The following is a 25,402-nucleotide window of genomic DNA, read 5'->3' on the forward strand; positions in this document are numbered from 1 at the left end:
TCGCGGAGCGCGAGCCCTAGCAGCCGGACGCCCTGAGCGCAGAGGAAGGGGACCTTGGGAACCGGTAGGAAAGCCCGGTCGCCGTCTGGAGCCCTCCTGAGGTCGCTTACTTAGCCCCCCAGGGTCAGGAGGTCCCTGGGGTGAGGAACGGCCCCCTAAGCTGCTTCAGGGCTGGCAGCTTCCCTCCTCAAGACCCCGAGGAGCGAGACGTTCTCATGCAGTGATTCCCTGCTACCCCCAAATAGTCGTGCAGGCGGGCGGAAGCAGCCAAAGCCTGGCACTGAGCGAAGGGTCTCCGCCTTATTACTGGCAACACGGTCACTGGAGCCGCCCCGCACCTTTAGAGCTGGTCCCGCGGGCCCCGCCCTAGCAACCTCCCCTAGCAACGACCCGACCGGCTCCGCGCGCTTATCTGCCTGCGCCAGGCGCTTCCGGCTCTCCTCCCCCCGCCGGCAGCTCGCGGTCCGCCACGTGATCGGCCCGGAGGCTGGGCGGGGCAGCGGAAGGCGCGGAGGCGGGGCGACGGGAGGCGCGGCGCGTCATCTAGGTGCGTCGCGGTTGCTGCGCCCGTTCTCCACGGTCCCGAGGCTCGCGGACTACGGAAAATGGCGGAGTCCGCGTTGTTCGTGTGGCTCTGCGGCCCCGGTTTCGGGTGCAAGGCGGTCCGGTGGGGCTCAGCCCCGTGCTCCGTGCTCGATTTTATCCACCGACACCGCCAAGATCAGGTGAGGGTCGTGGGTCCTGGAAGGAAAGGGGAAGGGGTGGGAAGGATTGGGTGCAGAGATGGTCTGTCGGGGGCGCGTCTTTGAGGTTTTCAGTTTTTGAGGTTGAGGGTTCCTCTGTCTTAAGGTGCTTCAAAAACTGATGATAAGGCCTTCTTTTGCAGTTTTTGTTTTGTGGCGGTGGTGGTTTGTTCTTCTCCCAGAAGGGAGGAGGAAAAAAAAAAAACCTTCTGCCCTCAGGCTCGTAGTCCAACCCCGCGTCTGGACTAACAGAAAACGCCTGGTAACCAGATGACTTTTAGGGCTCATTTCCTTTCATTTTCCTTACATTCATTCTGTGATTGTGTGACGTGTATTTTGACCACTCATCACACAGACCTTTCAGCCTACGAGAAGTATGTCATATCCAAACTCAGGCCAAAGGACGGCTGGGGAGGGAAATGGATTCGACTGGTCACTGGCTGGGGCCAAGCACTTAAACACGTGTCCTTCTGAGAGCACGGGTTCTTAGGGCCTGCTATTTGGGTATTTTCACCAATCATTGGATGGTCTCATTTGTCCATGCGTATTTTTGAAAACCTGTTATGAACTTACAAAGTTACATATGTGTGTTTCACCTAATTATCAAGCAAGCAGGCTTACCAACTATGAGTTATTAAACCTGTTTAGTTATCTAAAGAATTTGGTGGTCTCCCTGAATCTAATTTTAGTTTTGGCACTTGATCTAGTTCTCTGTTTTTCTTTATATCCACATCTCCAGTGTGCTTTGCTCGGCTGTTCCCTCTGCTTGTTATTTATAGGCTTAACTAAACGTGTTAACAGTGCAGTCTAAACCAAATCTTTACTTGGATTGGTTCCATGAAGAAGCAAAGTGTGCTTGCAAATCATGCGGTTTTTCAGCTTTCCCATTTTTCGTCCTATACTGCAATCCATTCTAAAAACTGTCAGACCTGTTTTTGACCATTTGGATGTGGCTTTATTTTACAAAATAGTTAGATTTTAATATTTCTGAAAATAACTCATCTCTTGAGTACAATTTTCAAACTTAGATTTGATTCAAAGTGAGACCAGAAAAAAAAAAGATCTTAATTATGAGGAGTATTGGGGAAAAAATTTTAAATTAGAAGCCAGAAATATAAATGGATTCAGTCAGGTTCTCAAGAAACATGACCATAACAAGTGTGAACAGAAATAAAAAACTTATAAAAGGGCATTTTTATGAGATACTAGAACAAATAAAAATAGGCTAAAGTTCACACCTATGTTTTTTACAACAAAACTCTTCTAATACATGATAAATTTAGTGTTAGCTTTCACTGTGAGAGTAAAAATCTGCCCTGCTGTTCATCGCGCTGGGATAACAAACACAGATAACGCCAGCTGCAAAGGTGACAGGAAACAGTGTTTCTCCCAGGGACATGTGCAGGGGTGCAGTGTCCTAATGACTCCCTTTAAAGTCGGCTGCTTTCTTATTCACTGAGAAATCTTGATCTCAAAAATTACAGACTCTAAGAAACTTTGCTGTTTGAAGTTCTGTCAGGAAGAATGAAGTGTCCCACTCTTGCCTGGAGACTCTACCTCACTTTGATGTAGAGAAGCACTCTCGATTTCCACCGTGCAGAGCTGCAGATTAGGTTCTGAACTCAACATTCCACATTTATCTTAACTCTGGAGTTTTCAAGGAGACAGGAGCCTGGATTGACTTCCCCTTTTATACACAGCCCTGCTTTGTCTTGAGCTGCTCAGATTTCACCTCAACTCTACCCTTACCCCAAATCTTCTAATAACTCTATTTGTTGTGGGTGAAACATTCCCTGATTCTCTGGTGTGCAGCCCTCCTTGTTGCAGTGAGTCAATAAATTTGACTTTGTTGGACTACAGGTTTGTCTCCAGTGGTCTTAGGCTGATTGAGTTTGAAGTGCCTTATAACACAAATGGTTCAAAACAGTTAACTAACTCTAAATGTTCTTTGTTCTTTTTTTCTACTAGTGGTTATTAATTGACAAGAATCTTAACTAAAAAATGCTATTTTGTTGATTAGTTGTCTTGTTTAAAAAGCAGTTGTTTGGAAATGAAGTATGATATATAATCTTTCTGCCTTCATGTTAATGTGTAATAAAGTTATTTAGAATTTTAGAAATACCATATCCATTAGACATATAAAATATTAAAATAAACTAAGGTAAGCCTTTAGTTTATAAGCATTAAACAAATACAAGGTTATTACATATCTCATTTAATCTTTACAACAGCTCTTTAAAGTAGTACTTTACAGACAGCAGTAGTCCTTCATGTTAATCACATTATTGCATAGAGCCTGAGTTCCTGTGCTCATCTGTCTTGAGATCACATTTGCCTGGGAAAACTCCAGTCCAACTCTCCACCCATTCTGTGTATCATCTGGGCAGTGACTGTGGTTGGGAAATTAAAATCACACAAAGCAGTGTCACTATGAACTCACAAACACAACCTTCGTGCTTCTTAGCAGCTCCCCAGTGTTTCCCTAATCCATTGTGGGCTTCCCGTGGGTTGGGAGACTGCGGAGAATGTTGATCAAGGTAGCCCTCAGGCAGCTGGACAGAATCCAGCGGTGTCTCAGTAGCTCTGCTTGTTTCCTCCAGAGTGCCACCCACATTTTTCATGTGTGTGATAGCATGGTGTGAAATGGGTTGGGAGGCATGCTTAGTTCACTACTCTTTCACATTAAATCTCATTCTTCTTTCATCCCCAGGACCATACTTTGTTACTTTGTTTTCCCTAAGAAAGTACAAGGCAGTAAGGAGGGAATTTCCTTGTCCTCATACCTGTCATACTTGTCATATATTCAGCCTTCTCTTTTTTTTTCCTTTTTTCTTTGATTTTTATCATAAATCTGTTTTTTTTACACTCTTTTAAAAAATTTTGTTATCATTAATCTACAATTACATGAAGAACAGTATATTTACTAGGCTCTCCCCTTCACCAACCCCCCCCCAACAAACCCCATTACAGTCACTGTCCATCAGCATAGTAAGATGTTGTAGAATCACTACTTGTCTACTCTGTGTTGCACAACCCTCCCCTTTCCCCCACCCCCCATATTATACATGCTAATCGTAATACCACCTTTCTTCTTCCCCGCCCTTATCCCTCCCTACCCTCCCATTCTCCCCAGTCCCTTTCCCTTTGGTAACTGTTAGTCCCTTCTTGGGTTCTGTGATTCTGCTGCTGTTTTGTTCCTTCAGTTTTTCTTTGTTCTTATACTCCACATATGAGTGAAATCATTTGGTATTTGTCTTTCTCCGCTTGGCTTATTTCACTGAGCATAATACCCTCTAGCTCCATCCATGTTGTTGCAGATTATAGGATTTGTTTTCTTCTTATGTCAGCCTTCTCTTTTATTACTGTGGATGAACTGTCATTATTTTACAAATTGCTCACAGTTGTCTTTCACTTTGCAGTGTCCCATCCCCTCTTGAAGGACCCATTTTAGCATTAGTTCTCTCTGCCCTGCATTCTTTTTGCTGGATCACTAATACCAGCATGCACACTTGAACCCACATTCTAGCTGTCACCTCATTTTCTCTGGTTCTCATTATCCTTGGACATAAAACTCTTCTCCTTAATTAAATCTACTCTATTTAGGCTTTTGTTTCCATCACTACAGCAGAACAGCTTTCATCACACTGGCCAGTGTCTTCATATTGTCATCCAATGATGAGTTTCCCGTTTTCATCTTGCATGGCCTGTCAGCATCAGTTGGCACAACTGACCATTCCCTTCCTGATACACTTTCTCACTTGTCCACATGACACCCTCAGTGCTCTTCCACCTCCCTGGCCTCTCCTTTCTGGTTTTTGCTGCCCTGATCTCTAAACCTTGGACTGGCCAGGGCTTAGTCTTCAGGTCTTTTTTCTATTGCCCCTGCCCTGTGATTTCATCCATTAAGTACCATCAGTATGCTGGCAACCTTTAAATGTAAATCCCCAACCCAGACCTCTCCCCCACACTCCCAACGTTGTACTTGACATCTCGGTTTGACTGTCTAATAATACCTCAAACCAACATATCCAAATTGAGACTAATTTTCTCCCCAAATGTCTTTTTTCTTCTTAATAAATGGCCACTCTGTTTTCCCATTATAATCAAACCAAATTCTTGGAATCATCTCTAATTCCTCTACTGAGCTCACTTCCCTGATCCAGGGCATTAACAAATCCTGTTGCATCCACCTGCAGAGTATCCTCAGAATCTCATATTTCTCATCACTTTCTCCTACTACCACCCTGGTACAAGTAGCCTTTATTTCTGACCTGATTATCCCAATAGCGTCTCACTGAGCTCCTTGCTTTTATAGTCTATCTTCAGTTTAATAGCTACAGTGATCCTTTAAGAGCATAACTCAGATCTCAATTTGTTAAAACCCTGCAGTAGATTTGTTCAGAGTAAAATCCATTGTTCTTACAGTGGTTTTCAAGGCCTCATCACTCCCCTTTTGCGTCCTTCATTCCAGCCACGTGGGCGTGTCGCTCCTCCGTGAGTACTCCTCACTGCTGCTGCAGGTCCCTGCGTTTGTGCTCTGCTGTCTCCAGTGTGCTTCCCCCAGAGAGCCATGTGGCTTGTTCTCTTCCTGTAATTCTCTGCTCAAATGTCATTTGATTAGAGAGGCTTTCCTTGACTAACTGTACATAAAAAATAGTTTACCATCACACCCATCCACTTACCCTGTCCCCTTCTCCCTACTTGTCACCACTTGACATAATACATGCTTTGTTCATTATCTGTGTTTCACCACTGGAATGGAAACTCCATGGGGCAGGATCTGTATTTGCTGTTATTCACTGTAGTATCCCAACGCCTGAAAAGTACCTGCAAATAGTAGACAATTACTGTTTGTTGAATGAATTAATGGTTCCAATTGAAATAGCTGTGTGATGTGATTCAGAATGAATGTCCATTGTTTCCACTTCAGGAAGATACCAGCAGTGCATTTTTCCTTTCTATTGGTGTTTAGATCTCTTCGTTTTTGATATTGCAAATTCAGTTGTGTACCTCCTAAGTTCCATCTAGTTTTGGAGAACATTCTGTTGTCTTATTTTACATCATCAGAAGCTTGTCTAGAAAAGACTTTTATTTTCGTCGCTTGATCTTGTTTTTTTAATATACAGAGAGCATTTGGTGGTACTTAGTCTTCTGTAATAATTGGTTGTAACCCAGGGGGCTGCTGACCAAAGAGATGAGTACTACCGCCAGCTGGCAGTAAGACTGGTCCTAAGACTATTAAAGCTCGTATAGGTGTATTAGTAGCCACACTGTCGTCTGCTCCCCCTGCCTTCTTATCCTGCCTACACTTTTCAGGACGTATGTTGCCACTTTTAAACTTGGCAGCAACTCTGGATGTTCAGTTTGATATTACTTATTAAAAGTCAAGCAAAGGTGGCCTCATAGTTACTGGATCTGAGCCTGTGCAGTTTCCTACCTTGATTCTGATTTCCTACTACAGAAGTAGAAAAAAGCAGGTTTTATTTTCACCTAAAAGGTGAAAAGTTCTATATATCATGACTAGATATTAGGAAAAAATGGTATACAGAATACATCATAAGAAATGACTTTTTTCTTTTAGTAGTTTTCATTTTCAATTCAAATATTAATTGAACATGCACTGTCTGCTTATAACTGGAGTAATAAAAAGATAGTAAGGTAGACCTCTTCTGCCAGAAACTTGTATAATCTCATAACAACCACAAACTTGTCTTTAGGATGTTCCAGTGGAATGCTTCTTTGTGAAATGCAATGGATCACTCATTAACACCAACGACATGGTGCAGCATGGAGCAGTTTATAGTCTGGAACCCAGACTTTGTGGAGGAAAAGGAGGTACAATATGAATGTTGACTGCTTAGTGGTAACACGGTTGCACTGTTTAGCCAATGTATTAAATTAACAAACTCCTTGGTCTCTGTAGTATGCCAGCCCTGTTTTGCCTTATGAAATCCTTTATTTACTTTACCTAATTTTGAAGATTAAAGTCTTTTTGAGGAAGATACTGTCTGATACAATTCCCACCTTCTCCAGCCAGATAGTTCTTGGGCAACCTCAGCGCTAAAACTTTGGGGGAGGATTAGGTGAAGAGAGATGATCATTATTCTGTCCAGTTTGCTGAAGAAAGAGTACAAGCAGATCTCCTCCTGCTTTTATCAGGATTTTTTTTTTGGTATCATTAATATACAATTACATGATCAACATGGTCACTAGACTCCCCCAATATCAAGTCTCCTGGTACGACATACCCCATTACAGTCGCTGTCCATCAGTGTAGTAAGATGCCATAAAATCACTTCTTGTCTTCTCTGTGTTATACTGCCTACCCTGTGCCCCCACCCCGCTACACTATGTGTGCTAATCATAATGCCCCTTTTTCCCCTTATTCATCCCTTCCCACCCATCCTCCCCAGTCCCTTTCCCTTTGGTAACTGTCAGTCCATTCTTGGGTTCTGTGAGTCTGCTGCTGTTTTGTTCTTCAGTTTTTTCTTTGTTCTTATACTCCACAGATGAGTGAAATCATTTGGTACTTGTCTTTCTCCACCTGGCTTATTTCACTGAGTACAATACCCTCTAGCTCCATCCATGTTGTTGCAAATGGTAGGATTTGTTTTCTTATGGCTGAATCATATTCCATTGTGTATCTGTACCACATCTTCTTTATCCATTCATCTACTGATGGACACTTAGGTTGCTTCCATTTCTTGGCTATTGTAAATAGTGCTGCAATAAACATAGGGGTGCATCTGTCTTTTTGAAACTGGGCTCCTGCATTCTTAGGGTAAATTTTTAAGAGTGGAATTCCTGGATCAAATGGTATTTCTATTTTTAGTTTTTTGAGGAACCTCCATACTGTTTTCTACAAAGGTTGAAGTAATTTACATTCCCACCAGCAGTGTAAGAGGGTTCCTGCTTTTATCAAGATTTTGTCTAGTTATTGTGGCTCCAAAGGAGGTCTAAAGTCACCTACAAAATACAAAATAAAGTCACCTACAAAAAAGCTGTTAAATAGTGGTCATACACATTACAGATTTGGGTAGATAAAGGTTCTGGTTTTACTAACATCTAAGAAGAAAGAAAAAGAACTAAAAAAGCAAGACCTGCATATAAGCAATTCTTGGTAGTTCTGAGGCACTAACACGTAATACCTAAGCTTTCTCAAAATCTACAGTGATTTGGCTTGGTTTTCAGAGAGCTGACATCTCCCATAAGCATCCTGATGTTTGAAATCATGTCAGTAAGAATGAAGCTCATCATAACAGCCAGTGACAGCGTAAAATTACCTTTCCTTTTAAACTTACTGCAAAATCTCAGCGTATAACTTTTTAAAATTAAGGTATCATTGATACACAATCTTAACGAAGGTTTCCAGAGCAATATTGTGGTTACTACATTCACCCATATTATCAAGTCCCCTCCACACTCCATTGCAGTCACTGTCCATCAGCATAGTAAGATGCTGTAGAGTCACTACTTGTCTTCTCTGAGCTATACTGCCTTCCCTGTGATCCCCCTATACTATGTGTGCTATCATAATGCCCTTTAATCCCCTCCTCCCTCCCTCCCCACCCCTTTCCCGTTGGTAACCTCTAGTCCCTTCTTGAAATCTGTGAGTCTGCTGCTATTTTGTTCCTTTAGTTTTTGCTTTATTGTTCATACTCCACAGATGAGTGAAATCATTTCGTACTTGTCTTTCTCTGCCTGGCTTATTTCACTGAGCATAATACCTTCTAACTCCATCTATGTTGTTCAGCTTATAATTTTTTTTATTAAGATATCATTGATATAACTCTTATGAAGGCTTCACAAGAAAAACAATGTGGTTATTACATTCACCCTTATCATCAAGTCCTCCCATACCCCATTGCATTCACTGTCCATCAGTGTAGTAATATGCCAGAGAGCCCCTACTTGTCTTCTCTGTGCTACATTGTCTTCTCCATGACCCCACACACACCATGTGCACTTACCACAGCATATAATTTTTTAAATTATTAATCTGGTACTCTTAGGATCTCTGGCCCTGGGTTAAAGCCCTCTAAGATACCCAATGTTGTAGGTACAGCATTTCAGAAATATGAAAGGAGCAGGTGAAAGGCAGCATGACGTTTGAATCAAGTTTATCACTACTTTCACCATTCTGCCTGGGTTAGAATCTTGATATCATATCCTTAAAAAAAAAACAGAAGAAAGAAAGCAGATCATCTAATTTTGTGATGCACTGTTTCCACAAATTCAGCATTTATCGTCCTTGTGCACTTCTCAACCTGCTTTCTCCAAACATATTTGCTCAGGTTTTGGATCTATGCTTCGAGCACTGGGTGCCCAGATTGAGAAGACAACCAATCGGGAAGCTTGCAGGGACCTCAGTGGAAGGAGACTACGAGATGTCAATCATGAAAAAGCGTAAGAGGCCCACTGTTTTTTTTTTTTGATGAGAGAAAACATTCTTTCCTGTCAATAGTGGTCATACACATGCCATGCATATCAGGTATGTAAGTATGTAACTTGAAATACATGTGTTCTGATGGATTGGAATCAGATTCAACCTTTTCTGTAATCTAATCACGTGGGTGGTAGTCAGGCCCAGTGCAGTAGGTCATGGTAAGCACGGTGCCCTCTGCGGCAGTATCACATTGTGCACTGAGTTGTTGCAAGGGGCTTTGTACTGAGAAGCTATGTGTAATGTGTCCATTCTGGCACATCGCCTTCTGTCACCCTCAGAATGGCTGAATGGGTGAGACAGCAGGCTGAGCGAGAGGCTGGGAAGGAGCAGAAGCGCCTGGAGCGCCTGGAGCGACAGCTGGCAGGGCCTGGGCACTGCCTCACCAGCCCTGGCTACCAGCAACAGTGCCATGAGATGGCAGAGCGCCTGGAGGATTCTGTCCTCAAAGGTGAGGAGGGTTCTATAGTGTTGCCCGCAGGCGCCCTGAAGCGGACTTCTCCACACTGCCTCACAGTATGCACAAAAAGCAGGGCTTATGCCTTCTTGGGTACAGACCTCTGGAAATCTGATGAAACCTCTATGGGTCTCTCCCCTCAGTAATGAACACAGGATGTCTAGCAACCCACAAAAGCACACATACTCACACAGTCTCGGCATATGGCCCCCTGAATTCTGTGGGCCAATGGGCCACAGGTAAGAATGTTTTCTGTGCTTTGTGGGGATAAGCTGAGTCTTCAGGGGCTGTCTAGTAGACTTCAGTGTATTTGCTTCCAGCTTTAGTCAGATTTTTTTTTAGTGGTTTTTAATGAGAATAATTGTCACTTACTTTTATATTTTTTTGTATCCAAAGCATTATGCTAGGGCTGTTATGGGTTCAACTGAATAAGAAGGAATCTTTTCCATCAAATAGGTTATGACATTACAGGGGTAAGACAGATATATGCACATAATGTGCACAAGGGGATGAATCATGAGGTTTGGAGAGGGCCAGGTATCTCCTGTCAGCCTAAAAGTTACACATTGGATATTGGTGTTGTAAAAACTTGGTTCTGGAGTCAGATGCTTGTTATTTCAAATCTGTGTAAATTTGAGATTAGTTTCATTTTAACCATACTAAATTTTAGTATAAGATATTTAAATCTGGAGCTTTAGATTGCAGCTCCTTTTGCAATTTAGATTATTTATTTCTTTAATCACACTTAATCTTGATAGTAGAAACTGAGCTGTTAAAATTTCTGGCTAGGTATGCAGGCTACCTCCAGCAAGATGGTATCGGCAGAAATCAGTGAGAATCGTAAACGGCCTAACAAATCAATAACAGACAAAGGAGCCAGAGCAGAGAAAAGGAAATGCTTTTGGTGAGTACATTTCATTTTTTTCCAGGTTGGACCGTGAGGGCTGACATGATAGATGTCCTTCTTGTCTATCGGTATAAACACATTTCTGAGTAATTTTTGATGGGAGCTCAGAAATTCCCTAGAGCACTTCAGTCCAGGTTTCTGTGGTTGCCGCATTGTGCACACCTGCAGTGACTTCTGTTGTGAGGGGCATAATAATCAAAAGGACAGTTGTTTGCTCTAGAGTGAAAGATCACGTAAAAATAGCTTTATACTCAAGTTTCTATGTGGTGTTGAAAGAGTTAACTTGCAAACATTCCGGGCAGAAGCTGCAGCTGTACTTTCTAGGTTGTTCTGTCTTCTCTGTGGTTTGTCACAGTTGTCCCTAAGGCCTTTGACCACTTTTTAGCCCTGGCTTCACCTCTTGCGCACATGTGGACAAAAGCACAGCAGTACTTTGTCTTACCCTTTCTTCTGATCGCTCCCCCGCCCTTCCCAGATGGACCTCTGGTTACCAGTGCAGTTCCCTTGGGTCAAGTTCTAGAAAATGGAATTATTACTGTATCTAATTTCCAACAGTTAAAATTCATACATTCTAGGAAAACTTTAAGCAAAATCAATTTTGTTTTAAAAGATTCACAACTTTAAAAAGATCCTCTTGGATCTTTGGGATGGTTGATTCCAGTCTCACTGAATATTTTTTTCCTTCTGTTTATACCTCTGGAATATTTTTTTCTCAAACTTACCTACTCTCCATCTTAAGCTAGCACATACTTCTATTCAGACAGCTTCTGTTCCCTGGACAAACTGTACCTTTTTTAAAAAATTGAAATATAGTTGATATACAGTCTTATAGTGGTTCAAGGATACAGCACAGTGGTTCAGCAGTTACCCATATTATTAAATCCTCACCCCCTGTAGTGCAGTTACTGTCAACACAGGAAGATGTTACAGAATCATTGACTATATTCTCCATGCTGTACAGCCATCCCTTTGACCATCTTATATTGTGATTGACAATTTTTGTGCCCTTTTATCCCCTCTCCCTTAGTAACCACCAGTCATTTTTCAGTGTCTATGAGTCTCTATATTTTGTTCATTTTGTTTTTTATATTTTACAAATAAGTGAAATCATATGGTATTTGTCTTTCTCCGCCTGGCTTATTTCACTTAGCATAATACCTCTAAGTCCATCCATGTTGTTGCAAATGACAGGATTTTGTTCTTTTTTATGGCTGCATAATATTCCATTGTATATATATATCACATCTTTATCCATTCATCTGTTGATGGCACTTTGGTTGCTTCCATATCTTGGCTATTGTAAATAATATGACAATAAACATAAGACCACATATATCTTTGAATCAGGGATTTTGTTTTCTTCAGGTGAATTCCAAGAAGTGGAATTACCGGGTCATTTATTATCTCTGTTTTTAGTTTTTGAGGAGCGTCTGTACTGTTTTCCACAGTGGCTGTACCAATTTACATTCCCACCAACAGTGCACGAGGGTTCACTTTTCTCCACATGTTGTGGAGAAACACTTGTTATTCCTTGTCTTTTGGATAGTGGCCATTGTAAGTCATGTGAGGTAGTACCTCATTGTGGTTTTAATTTGCATTTCTCTGATGGTTAGCAGTGTGGAGCATCTTTTCATGTGTCTGTTGGCCCATCTGTGTTTCTTTGGGAAAATGTTCAGGTCTTCTGCCCATTTTTTAACTGGGTTATTTGCTCTTTTGGTATTGAATCGTATGAGTTCTTTATTTTGGATGTGAACCACTTATGGATAAATTGTTTAAAATATATTCTTTCATACTGTAGATTACCTTTTTGTTCTCTTGGTGGTGTCCTTTGCTGTCCAGAAGCTTTTTAGTTTGGTGTAGCCACTGTACCTCTTTTTTAAGTAGAAACTGTAAATAGTGTAAACCTTTCCGTTGCTTCTGATAGGTTGGGTTTGGAAGGACTAGAGACTGCAGAGGGGTCCAGCACCGAGAGCTCGGATGATGACAGTGATGAAGCACCTAGTACTTCAGGAATGAGGTTCCATGGTCCAAAAACTGGCAGTGACAGTGTTGAGATGGCATTCAAACTTCCCAGTAGTTCTCAGAAGGCAGTAGTATGGAGTACAGACTCTAGATCACTAGAAGAACTACGGACCCCAGAGGCTGACCCTGGGAACAGTATTTCAGAAGATTTGTGTGCTGAGCTGGGAGAGACATCGGCCAGGGACATCGTGGAAAGGAAGATGGCTCTAGAAACACAGAAAACCCAGGAGGAGGAGGAGGCAGAGAGGAAAGAACCCATAGAAAAGGAAGTAGCTGGGACAGGACTGAATAAGGAGCAAGAAACAAAAGAAATGACTAATGGAGAAAGAGCTGCCAAGGTAGCACCTGGAGAAGGTGGGGAAAACACTCCTGTTGCCAAACTGGAGGAAAGCCAATCAGGAAACACAGTAAGTAATTTTGGGGGGTTGATGTCTAGGATCAACTCAGCTTAATCTCATTAAAATCATTAAAATGAAAATCATTTTAATCATTAAAATGAAAATGTGCTTATTACCATCTTCTGCTTAGTGGAAAGACTTATTTAATAATCATAAGTACAGGTAATGGTGAAACTTGCCTTGCCGTCCCCCCTGCCAAAATCCTTCGTTTTTTTTTTTCTTTTTTTTTGTGGGATTTTTTCCCCCACTCTGGAATTTATTTTATTTTGCCACCAGGTGGTGTCCTTGGTTCCATATTACATCAGTTCTAAGATGCATGTTTATCACATTTTAATATCTCTGTATTTGGATGTATATCACATATGGCTTAATTGATATTCTTTCTTAATAGCATATACAGTAATAAGGCATATTATAAATGGCATTTTTTATTTCATGAAATGTTCTCATTTTCCTATCACTAGATCTCTACTCAGTTTTTCTCTCTCATGTGAGATACTGTTTGAATAATTGTTGTTAGCTGTATATAAAGACATTTCTGTAGAAAAGACCAACTCCTTTTAATAATCAAATCTAAGTCCTGTATTTCAGCCTCTGAGAGTTTTTCCTTGAGCATACGTTTCCTTAAGTACTTGATTATACCCTGTTTTCAGTGGAATACCTTCCAGTAGAGACATCATTAATGTTTACTTTTTGATCTAATCATTTGCTTTCTACCATAGATGAAACCTGAACATCTTGGTTTCCTTTGATACACACAAAGCCTGTCATGGTCTGTTTACCCAGTACCTTCCTTATACCAGTAAATAAGCAGCACTGTGGAGGCTGCCCTTTCTGGGGAAGATAGCAGAAAGTGTTATGCTAAGGGCTTTACATAGACCCTCACACTGTGTCTGGAGTTACAAACTTGTAACTTTTATGTTACACTTATATATTAGGGGCTTTATCCTGACTAAAGTCATGGAAAAATGAACAAAGGATCTTTTATGAATAAGTATTGAGTGACTAAATCCTGATTTGACTTTCCATCTTTGAATCTCTTAGCTGTGGAGATTTTGTTCTTGATGTTCTGGCAGTAGCTATTATATTTATTAACAACCATGTGCAGTTCTCCAAAGTGGTGTCCTGGAACTTGGCCATGAATAATGAAGCCAAGGTTTACTCCAGAAATCTAACAGAATGGCTTTTTTTGTTTTAACTAAGATAAACTAGAAAGATATAGTCTGTCCCTAGAGCTGTTTAATATTTTTTTAAAATAACTTACTGTGAGAGAAAATTATTGAATATACATTTTTTAAAAACCCTAGGTGTTGACACTTTTATTCTTTGCAGAACATCCATCCTTAGAAGTATTTAATTTTGTCTTACAGTCTGTGAAGTCTAGTTGGTGGAGAGAAGAGTTGCAAGTCTATTGAATAGCATTTGAATCTGTTGAATTATAAACACGGGAACTCTTATTAAAAGTCTTAACTAGAAAGCATTAAGATTATGGAATTAAAAGATTCACAGGAATGGGAATCTCATTAAAAATTGAGCTTTGGACAACCCCGCGCATTCCACATCCTTGGGACCCTGTGGGGCGGGTGCAGGTCTAGGCTGGGCATGGAGGAGCCTCCCAGACTGGGCAGGTGCAGTGTCCGGGGTCATTTGACTCCACTGTCTCTTGGCCCTGCTGCCTTCATGCCTGGCTGGGGCAGCCATGGAACGCTGGAGCGCGGGGATTGTGTTTGACCAATGGGGCTGAGGCTGTGTCCACTGAGGCTAAGATGACTGCCTTTCCTGATTGGCCTTGACTTTTCCATACATTGTGTGACCCCTGCCCTATGACCCTTTGGCTGACCTTACTGGAAGCCATGATGACAGCAGCCTTTTGCCATCGGACACAGGGTGATGGTGAGGATTCCAAAGGTCAGACAAAACTGGTTAATCTGAACTAGGTGACTGTTACCTTGCATGTTTTGTGGCCAAACCACTACCAAAAAACCTCACACTGTGATATGGTGGAGGTGGTACAGCAGTCGGAGAACCTCAGGCAGAGACAAATATGGACAACCTGTTCATACAGAGTTCTGGCTTATTGTAGAAAATCTTTCTAGTCGTTGTAGTTGGCAAGATTTAAAGGATTTCATGAGACAAGCAGGTGAAGTAATCTATGCGGATGCTCCTCACAAAGAACGCACAAACGAAGGTGTGATTGAATTTCGCTCCTACTCTGACATGAAGCACGCTTTGAATAAACTGGATGGTACAGAAATCAATGCAGAAATATTAGGTTCATTGAAGATAAACCACGAACAAGCCATAGGCAGTCTTACTCTGGAAGCAGATCAAGGTCACGATCTAGAAGAAGGTCCTGAAGTAGGAGTTGCAGGAACAGCCGCAGTAGATCTCGAAGAATCTTTAAAAGTCGCTCCAAGTCTCGGAGCAAAGGTCGATCACGTTCTCAATCAAAAGGCAGGAAGTCTAGATCAAAAAGCAAATCCAAGCCCAAGTCTGATCGGGGCCCCCGCTAGCGCTTTCAAAGCAGATCTAAGGATAAATAGGAGAAATCTAGAAGCAGGTCTCGTTCTCGTTCTCTTTCTCCCAAAGAAAATGGGAAAGGTGATAATAAAGTTAAAATCTAGATCAAGGAGCCAGTTTTGTTCCAATTCACCTGTACCTGCTCCACCCTCAAAGGCTCGTTCTGTGTCCCCTCCACCAAAAAGAGCTTCAAGATCCCATGCTAGATATCGTTCAAAGTCAAGGTCACGGTCCAGATCAAGTTCCAGAGATTAACCTAGACCTCTATATTCTTTGCACACTATTACAGAACAACCTTCCTACTTGCTTAGGCAGTTACTCTTCCATGTTTGTACTTGGCCTCTTCTGCAAGAGGAATCTACTGAAAACGGGCACACAGAAATTTGATTTGTGGCCAAATTTGATGGAAAAAAATGAGGTTCTAAAGGAAATTGTGGCATGAAGTCAAAGACCTTTCCCTTCTTTGTAGAATTACGATAACTTTGATTTTATAGCTTTTGAGCTAAAATAACTTTTGTAAAGATTAAGCTCATTTAGATTTTTTTCAAGTATTTCAGCAGAATCTGCTGCAGGGGTTTTGTTGTTTTGTTTGCTTTTAAATTAACCGTTTCAAGCTTTGAATACTTAAGGCTTTAGAGGGAGAACCCAATTTTCAATTATGTCGGCTTTTTATAAAGCTTGAGTTATGTAAGATTTAAATAAAAGTTTGCTACCAAGGTGACTGCCTTATCGAATAGGTCACTACTAAATTCCTTTAAATAACTATTTGTGGAACAATGTAAATGCTACTTAAAGTGTGAAAGAAGGCAAGCCTCAGACCAGCAATAAATTATTCAATTTGGGAAAAAAAAATTGAGCTTTGATGGGTGCTGCTCTTTTCTGTGGTAATAGTGTAGGGGTAGGCTGGGTGTGCTTTGCTGTTTGAAATTTTACTGGAAAAAGAAAAAATAGTACTAATCTGTCAGGAATCCTGTAACCTCTCTTACTGTTCTGGATGCTTATTCCTAAATATATAGATGAAAAATTAATATTTGTTGAAACTGCATGTGGAATAACATTTATATTATTTTAATTCAGTAGCAGGATATGACTCATTAAATGAAAAGTCCTTGAAAAACAGAATGTGGTTTACGATCTTTATTCAGAGGAAGGAACATGATCTAAATATTTTCTTTTCTTTTCCTTCCCCCTCCCTCAGGATGTTGGTAAGGAAACTATAGATTTACAGGCATTCCACTCTGCTGCAGAAATGGAGCTGCTGGGTTTGGAGAAACTCAAGTGGGAACTGATGGCACTGGGCCTGAAATGTGGGGGCACTCTGCACGAGCGGGCAGCACGGCTCTTCTCTGTCAGAGGACTGGCACAGGGGCAGATAGACCCAGCTTTATTTGCCAAGCCTTTGAAAGGGAAGAAGAAATGAATTTCATCAGAGCCGATTTCCTACTTCTTTATAGTCTAGTACTTATGACCTACATAATATTGACTCGTGGCCATTTTTCCTGTTGACATTAAAGCTGATTTTTTTAATAACCAGTTCTGATTATCCTCTTTCATTATTGCATTCGTAGAATTATTGTGTGAAACCATCTGTACCTGAAGTTCTCTTTGTGGGAAGGTTTTCTTTGTTTGTTTTTTTTGCTATCATTAATGTACAATTACATGAACACCATTATGGTTACTAGACTCCCCCTATTATCAAGTCCCCACCACATACCCCATTACAGTCACTGTCCATCAGCGTACAGGATCACTACTTGTCTTCTCTGTGTTATACTGCCTTCCCCATGTCCCCCTCCCTACATTATACATGGTAATTGTAATGCCCCTTTTCCCCCCTCATCCCTCCCTTCCCACCCATCCTCCCCAATCCCTTTCCCATTGGTAACAGTTAGCCAATTCTTGGGTTCTGTGAGTCTGCTCTGTTTTGTTCTTCAGTTTATTTTCTTTGTTCTTATACTCCACAGATGAGTGAAATCATTTGATACCTGTCTTTCTCTGCCTGGCTTATTTCACTGAGCATAATACCGTCTAGCTCCATCCATGTTGTTGCAAATGGTTTTCTTCTTATGGCTGAATAATAGTCCATAGTGTGTATGTACCACATCTTCTTTATCCATTCATCTACTGATGGACACTTAGGTTGCTTCCATTCCTTGGCTATTGTAAATAATGCTGTGATAAACATAGGGGTGCATATGTCTTTTTCAAACTGGGCTGCCATATTCTTAGGGTAAATTCCTAGGAGTGGAATTCCTGGGTCAAATGGTATTTCTAATTTTAGTTTTTTGAGGAACCTCCATACTGCTGTCCACAATGGTTGAACTATTTTACATTCCCACCAGCAGTGTAGGAGGGTTCCCCTTTCTTCACAACCTCGTCAGCATTTGTTTGTCTTTTCTGTGTTGGCCATCCTAACTGGTATGAGGTGATATCTCACTGTGGTTTTAATTTGCATTTCTCTGATAATTAGGGATGTGGAGCATCTTTTCATGTGTCTGTTGGCCATCTGAATTTCTTCTTCAGAGAAGTGTCTGTTCAGTTCCTCTGCCCATTTTCTAATTGGCTTACTTGCTTTTTTGTGGAGGTGTGTGGGCTCTTTATATAATTTAGATGTAAACCCCTTATCAGATATGTCATTTATGAATATATTCTCCCATACTGTAGGTTGTCTTTTTGTTCTACTGATGGTGTCCTTTGCTGTACAGAAGCTTTTTAGTTTGATAAAGTCCTGCCTGTTCATTTTTGCTTTTGTTTCCCTTGCCTGGGAAGATAGGTTCATGAAGAAGTTGCTCATCATGTTTATGTCCAAGAGATTTTTGCCTTTGTTTTTTCCTAAGAGTTTTATGGTTTCATGACTTACATTCACATCTTTGATCCATTTTGAATTTACTTTTGTGTATGGGGTTAGATGATAATCCAGTTTCATTCTCTTACATGTAGCTGTCCAATTTTGCTGAAGAGGCTGTCATTTGTGGGAAGGTTTTTATAACAAATTTATGTAATATATAAAAGGCTATTCAGATTTTTAGATTTTAGCTCATAAAATTAAGTTGTATTTTCAAAGAATTTATCCATTTGACCCAAGTTACTGGATTTGTGGACATAAAATTATTCATAATAGTTTCTTGTCCTTTTAATGTTTGTAGGAGCTGTAGCGGCAACTTTTTTTTTTCATTCTGGTACTAATAATTTCTGTTTTCTCCTTTTCCTGACTAGTCTAGCTAGGTGTTATCAATTTTGTTCTGATTTTCAAAGAATCAACTTTGGACTTCGTTGATTTTTCATAGCTTTTTCAGTTTCATTGATTTCTGCTCTTTATTATATATTTTCTTAGCTTGGACTTTGCTCTTTTTTCTTTAGTTTCTTAGGGTAAGTCTTAGGTTATAATTTTAGACATTTTTTTCTAATAAAAATTTTTAAATATATGGATTTTTCTTGAAGTGCTATTTTAGCTGCATCTCAGAATCTTTAATATCTTTATTTTCATTATCGTTTGGTTGTACATAGTTCCTAATTTCCTTGTGAGTTCTTTGATCAATTGGATTATCCAAAAATATTTTGTCTTGTTAGCAAATGTTTTTTTTTTTCCCTAAATATCTTCTTATTACTGATTTCTACTTTAATTCCACTGAGGTTAGAGAATATCCTCTTTACAATTTCAATCCTTTTAATTTTCTTAAGACTCATATGATGACCCCCAGTATATGGTCTGTTTTTGTGAATGTTCCTTGTGCACTAGAAAAGAATATGTATTCTGAAATGCTGGGTGAATTTGTTCTGTAATGTCAATTAGGGCAAGTAATTGGTACTATTAAGTTCTTTGGTGTCTTTACAGATTTATTTCTATCAGGTGTTAAGTGTTGAAATCTTTTATTATGATGTGGAATTGTCCGTTTCTCTTTAATTGTGAGTCCTACTTCATATTTTGGAGCTCTGTTACTAGGTTATGTTATAACCTCCTAATGAACTGACCATTTTACCATTATAAAATGTATATGTCTTTGTAATACTTATGTCTCCAAGCCCACTTTATTGAATATGAAATACAGCTACTCCAGCATTCCTGGGTTTACTGTTTACATAGTGTACCTTTTTTCCTCTCATTTACTTTGTGCCTGTTTCTTAAAGTGAGTTTCTTATAGATAGTATATACTTGGATCTTATATTTTTATCTGTTCTGACAGACTCTACATTTTAATAAGAATATTAACATTTAATGTGATTATTGGTACAGTTTTAGTTTATTGTTTACCTATTTGAATTAGTTCATTATTTTATTAGAGTTTTTATTTTAACTGGCTTTTTAACTCTGCTCTCTTTGAATAATTTTTTTAGTGGGTGCTCTAGGAATTAAAATATACATTCTCAATTGTTCAGTCTACCTAGAGTTAATATTGTACTACTTGACATAAAATGTAGAAATCTTACAATTCTATAGGTCCATTTTCCATCCTAGTCTTTTGTGGTCTAAGTTGTCATACATACTAACCTATATTCATTATAAGCCCTATAATATGTTATAATTTCTCTAATTATATATGTCTTTAAGGCAAAAAATAAGTCTTTTATATATATCCACATATTTGCCATTTCTAATGCTCTTCATTCCTACTTGAACATCTGGTATCATTTCCTGTGGCCTAAAGAACTTTCTTTAGCATTTTTTTGTAGCACAGGTCTGCTGGTGACAAATTCTGTATATTTTTTTTCCATCATATGAAGGGTCATGTTCCACAGTCTTCTGGTCTCAATTGTTTCTGATACCAAGTCAGTAGTAATTCAAATGGTTGCTCCCATTTCTAGAATTTGTCTTTTTCTTTAACTTCTCTCAGGTATGCTTAGTTAGGACTTTATTTATCCTGGTTGAATTTGCTAAACTTATATCTGTAACTTTGTGCTGTTAATCAGATTTGGTACCATTTTGGCCATTAATTCTTCCAGATCTTTTTCCTGCTCTGTGTTCTCTCTCTTCTGGAACTTTAATTACAAATATTCAAAGCATCTGTATATAGTCCCTTTAGTCCCAGAGTCTGTGTCCCTCCTACCTCCAGCATTTCTCTCTACTCTTAAGATTATGCAATTTCTGTGATACAGCTTCAAAGTTCACTGATTTTCTGTCAGTTTTCTGTCATTCTGCTAAGCCAGTAGAAGGAATTTATGTGGTTTTGTATTTTTCAGTTCTAGAATTTCTATTTTATAATTCTTTTTTATTAAGGTATCATTGATATACACTCTTAGGAAGGTTTCACGTGAAAAACGTGGTTACTACATTCATCCATGTTATCATGTCCCCCCATACCCCATTGAAGTCACTATCCATCAGTGTAGTAAGATGCCTCAGAGTCACTACTTGTCTTCTCTGTTCTATAGTCTTCCTCGTGACCCCCCACACACCATGTATACTAATCATAATGTGCCTCAGTCCCCTTCTCCCTCCCTCCCCATCCACCCTCCCCTACCCCTTCCCCTTTGGTAACCGCTAGTCCCTTCTTGGAGTCTGAGTTTGCTGCTGTTTTGTTCCTTCATATTTGCTCTGTTGTTATAGTCTACAATTGAGAAATCATTTGACCCTTGTCTTCCTCTGCCTGGCTTATTTCACTGAGCATAATGTCCTCCAGCTCCATCCATGTTGTTGCAAATGGTAGGATTTGTTTTCTTCTTATGGCTGAATAGTATTCCTTTGTGTATATGTACCACATCTTTATCCATTCATCTACTGATGGACACTTAGGTTGCTTCCGTATTTTGGCTATTGTAAATAGTGTTGCAATAAACAAGGGTGCATGTGTCTTTTTGAATCTGAGAACTTGTTTTCTTTGGGTAAATTCCTAGGAGTGGAATTCCCAGGTCAAATGGTATTTCTGTTTTTAGTTTTTTGAGAAAGCTCCATATTGCTTTCTACTATTTGGTTCCACTAAATGGTCGAACAAGTTTACATTCCCACCAGCAGTGTAGAAGGGTTCCCCTTTCTCTGCATCCTTGCCAGCATTTGTTGTTCTTAGTCTTTTCAGTGTTGGCCATCCTAACTGGTGTGAGGTGATATCTCATTGTGGTTTTAATTTGCTAATTCTTTTTTTAAACTTTCTATTTGCTAAAGTTTCCTATTTTCATTTCAAGCATAATTTCCTGGATGTCCTTGAGCATAGTTACAATAGCTGAATCCTCATAAGATAGTTTTAGAATCCTTGTCTGCTCATTCCAACACGTAGATCATCTCAGCGTCAGTCTTTGTTGATTCTGTGGAGAATTGATCTCACTTTCCTGATTCTTGGCATGCCAAATAGTTTTGGATTGTATCTCAGACATGGTGAATAATGTTGAGATTCTGGGTTCTACTTTATGCCTCCAGGAGGTGGTGTTGCTCTCTTTTGTTTGTTTCCTTTTAGCAGGTCTTTAACTTTGCGGGACTTAAACTCTAAGCACTGTCTTTTCCAGGTGGACAGCACCTCAAGTCGCATCAGCTCCTCAGAGTCTGCCCTGTGCTTGTGTGTTTGAGGGGGCAGGGTTTATATATACAGAGCTTTTGACTTACCCTACTCTGAAGGCTTCCCCCCTCACTTCTCTGGAACTGTGATTTCTCTGAACTCCCCACCCCATCCCTCACCCACCGTTCCTCAAACCAGCAGCTTCTGCAGCTGTTCACCAGCGTTCTAGCTGCCTGGCATGGTGCAGGTGGGGGCCACAAGCTGGGAGAGTAGGACACTTCCCTGTGCTGATCCTCTTCTTCCAAGTGTCAGTCCCCTCAGGGATCTGCCTGCTTCTGGCTGTTCTCCAGTATATTCAGATAGTCATCTTTTATGTTTTATCCAGAGTTCATAGCTTTTATTACTAGTTGGTCGAAAGGGAGCTGCTGAGCCATATCAGAAGCAGAACCTCTGGTGCTGCATTGAAAATGTATGTGTATGTATCTCCATCCATCCGTAAGCTGAATTATAGGATATGCACATATTTTGAAGTATGAAAGGAATACTTTTAACTTGGTAAAATTGTTCACACACACATAAACATACATACACACTAATTCAGGGGTTCCTAACAACCCAGTAAGGTAGTCTATAAAACCACAAGTGAAATTATGTATACAGTTCTATGTGTAAGTACTTTTCTGGAAAATGAAGCTTTTTTTTAAGCTATGATTGATATACACTCTTATGAAGGTTTCACATGAAAAGACAATGTAGTTGCTACATTTACCTATATTATCAAGCCCCCCCCCCCCCACATACCCCAATGTAGCCACTGTCCATCGGTGTAGTAAGATGCCACAGATCCACTATGTGCCTTCTCTGTGCTACACTGCAAAATGAAGCATTTTCATCAAGTGATTGAAAACTTGGATTCTGGAGACAGATCTGGTCTTAGCTCATATTACCTCACTAGCTATGTGGCTTTGGACAGATTACTTAACCTTTCCTGGAGTTAGTCTATTCAACTGTAAAAGGAATAAATAAGGTTGTTGTGAAGATTACATAGGGCATAAATGTGAAGTTCTAAACTGCACAGCACTTAGGAGACACTTTTTTTTCCTGCTTTTATTTGCATTTTTCTAAAGCTGAATTTATTCCTGAGTCGTGAGTTTCTGTTTAAAAATATAGAACACTTAACAGATTTGCATGTCATCTTGTGCAGGGGCCATGCTGATCTCTGTCATTCCAACTCTAATACATGTGCTGCCAAAGCAAGCATGGGAGACATTTTTTATCTGAGTTTTCAAATGATTTTCCTGGCAGGGAGCCAGTTCCATGAGTCCCTTCACAATGCTGGCAGAGGTTCTATGTGGCTGTCACACAGAAAACAGCTATTCAATCAAATGTCTTGAGAAAAACTGGACAGGAAATAGTTACTTAAGAAATTAAATGACTATTGAGAGATGACACACCTTAGAGTGTCTTTTTTAAAATTTTTTATTAAGGTATTATTGATATACACTCTTATGAAGGTTTCACATGAAAAAATGTAGTTACTACATTTATCCATGTTATCAAGTCTCCTCCCCCATACCCCAATGCAATCACTGTCCATCAGTGTAGTAAGATGCCACAGAGTCACTATTTGCCTTCTCTGTGCTACACTGTTTTCCCTGTGATCCCTCACACCATGTGTACTAAACATAATACCCCTCCATCCCCACCCACCCTCCCACACCCCTCCCACCCTCCCACACCCCTCCCCTTTGGTAATCGCTAGTCCCTTCTTGGAGTCTCTGAGTCTGCTGCTGTTTCGCTCCTTCAGTTTTGCTTTGTTGTTACACTCCACAAATGAGGGAAATCTTTTGATCCTTGTCTTTCTCCACCTGGCTTATTTCACTGAGTGTAATATCCTCCAGCTCCATCCATGTTGTTGCAAATGGTAGGATTTCTTTCTTATGGCTGAATAGTATTCCATTGTGTATATGTACCACATCTTTATCCATTCATCTATTGATGGACACTTAGGTTGCTTCCATATCATGGCTATTGTAAATAATGCTGTGATAAACATAGGGGTGCATATGTCTTTTTGAATCTGAAGAACTTGTATTCTTAGGGTAAATTCCTAGGAGTGGGATTCCCGGGTCAAATGGTAAGTCTATTTTTAGTTTTATGAGGAACGTCCATATTGCTTTCCACAATGGTTGAACTATGTGGGATTAATGGGCTTAATATATAAATAAAGTATTATAGAAATCAAATGTATGAAGATTTGTGACTTAATTGTCTCTCCTAAGACCTGATGTTTGGGCAAGGACAGAGTGATTAAAGCCATAAAAAGTTCCTACAGCTCGTGACCGCCCTCACATGGTTTCGGTATCCTTGAGGAGTGTCCCACCCTTGGGCTGGACTCAAAGATCGATAATGATCATGTGCTGAACCCTCTACTCAGATTTCTTCAGATGTTCATTTACTCAATAAATATGAGGAGTGCCTTCTTGACGTTACTCTTGAGCTGTTATGCCTTGAGTTCCCTGGCTGGTCCATTCAGTTCTTCAATATCTCATCGTGTCACCTCCTTAATCTGCGGGTCGGAGACAGGGAGGAGGCCGACAAGTGGTGCCTGAACTCAGAGCCAGGAAGCTCCGAAGATAGTCGACCCGGTAAGGCTCCCGAGAAAAGCGTACACAGGGACAGGGTCAAGATGTCAGGGACACTATAATGGGCCAACATGAAACTAAAGCAGTTAAACTGGAGGATCATTTGGAATTACTCTGTGCCCTCCTAAAAATATCAGGAGTGAAAACATAAAAGGGATTTTGCTCAACTTCATAAATATATTAGGAAACATTGGCATTGGTTACCGCCACAAGGAACATTTAAACAGGCTGATTAGAATAATGTGTTAAGAGATTTTAAGAAGGCACACAGACGAGGGGATGTTATCCCTGTGCCTGTCTGGTCTTTATGTAATCTGATCACTCTCGCCTGACAGCCTCTACAATCTCCCCCACTTTCTGACACTAAATCAGACACACATGAGCGAAAGAATTGCCAGACGATGTGGTAAAATCAAGTAGACATTCCTCATCCCACATTCATCCTCCTCCTCTTCCTGTTCAGAGAGTGAGGATGAGAGCCCTGTTGTCTCTGTCATCGTAAAAAAACCCTCAGCTCCTGCCTCTGCTGCTTCTGCCTTCAGCAGCAAGAATACGCAAAGCCCAGAGGGAAGGTGACATAGATGCTTATCTGGCACCCTTTGTGGCACCAGTTAACTTGACTTCTTTTGGGCCAGGTGAGGATCCTGATTTTCCACAAGGCGGAGTCAGAGCACTTTATACACCTATTCCCTATAAAACATTGAAAGATTTCAAATAAGCCATCTCTACTTAGGGCACTAATTCGCCATATGTAGTGGGTCTTCTAAGAGAATTAGCAGAACAAGAAAGGATGATTCCTCATGATTGGGACTTACTGGCTCGTACCTGTTTAGATTCTTCTG

At 40.3% G+C, this 25,402-nt stretch overlaps 1 protein-coding gene and 2 pseudogenes across 2 annotated transcripts; 2 read left to right on the forward strand and 1 right to left on the reverse strand.

Moving 5' to 3' along the window:
• Nucleotides 1-542: 542 nt before the first annotated feature.
• Nucleotides 543-17,023, forward strand: SDE2 (SDE2 telomere maintenance homolog). Of its 2 annotated transcripts, XM_017669235.3 has the most exons (8): nt 543-725; nt 6,461-6,578; nt 9,038-9,149; nt 9,468-9,637; nt 9,787-9,882; nt 10,433-10,547; nt 12,475-12,979; nt 16,689-17,023. In XM_017669235.3, the coding sequence occupies exons 1-8, from the start codon at nt 606-608 to the stop codon at nt 16,908-16,910; spliced, it is 1,458 nt and encodes a 485-aa protein (XP_017524724.3). In that variant the 5' UTR covers nt 543-605; the 3' UTR covers nt 16,911-17,023. The 2 variants fall into 2 exon arrangements, with proteins under 2 accessions (XP_017524724.3, XP_017524725.3); XM_017669236.3 differs by lacking the exon at nt 9,787-9,882 and having other exon boundaries at nt 546-725.
• On the forward strand, nt 12,988-16,682 carry LOC108402595 (uncharacterized; annotated as a pseudogene).
• A 6,052-nt stretch (nt 17,024-23,075) lies between the features above and the next one.
• Nucleotides 23,076-23,172, reverse strand: LOC118970659 (U6 spliceosomal RNA; annotated as a pseudogene).
• Between the last annotated feature and the right edge of the window lie 2,230 nt (nt 23,173-25,402).

The sequence above is a fragment of the Manis javanica genome, chromosome 11 (assembly GCF_040802235.1).
Source record: "Manis javanica isolate MJ-LG chromosome 11, MJ_LKY, whole genome shotgun sequence".
In the NCBI taxonomy this organism is placed as follows: Eukaryota; Metazoa; Chordata; class Mammalia; order Pholidota; family Manidae; genus Manis; species Manis javanica.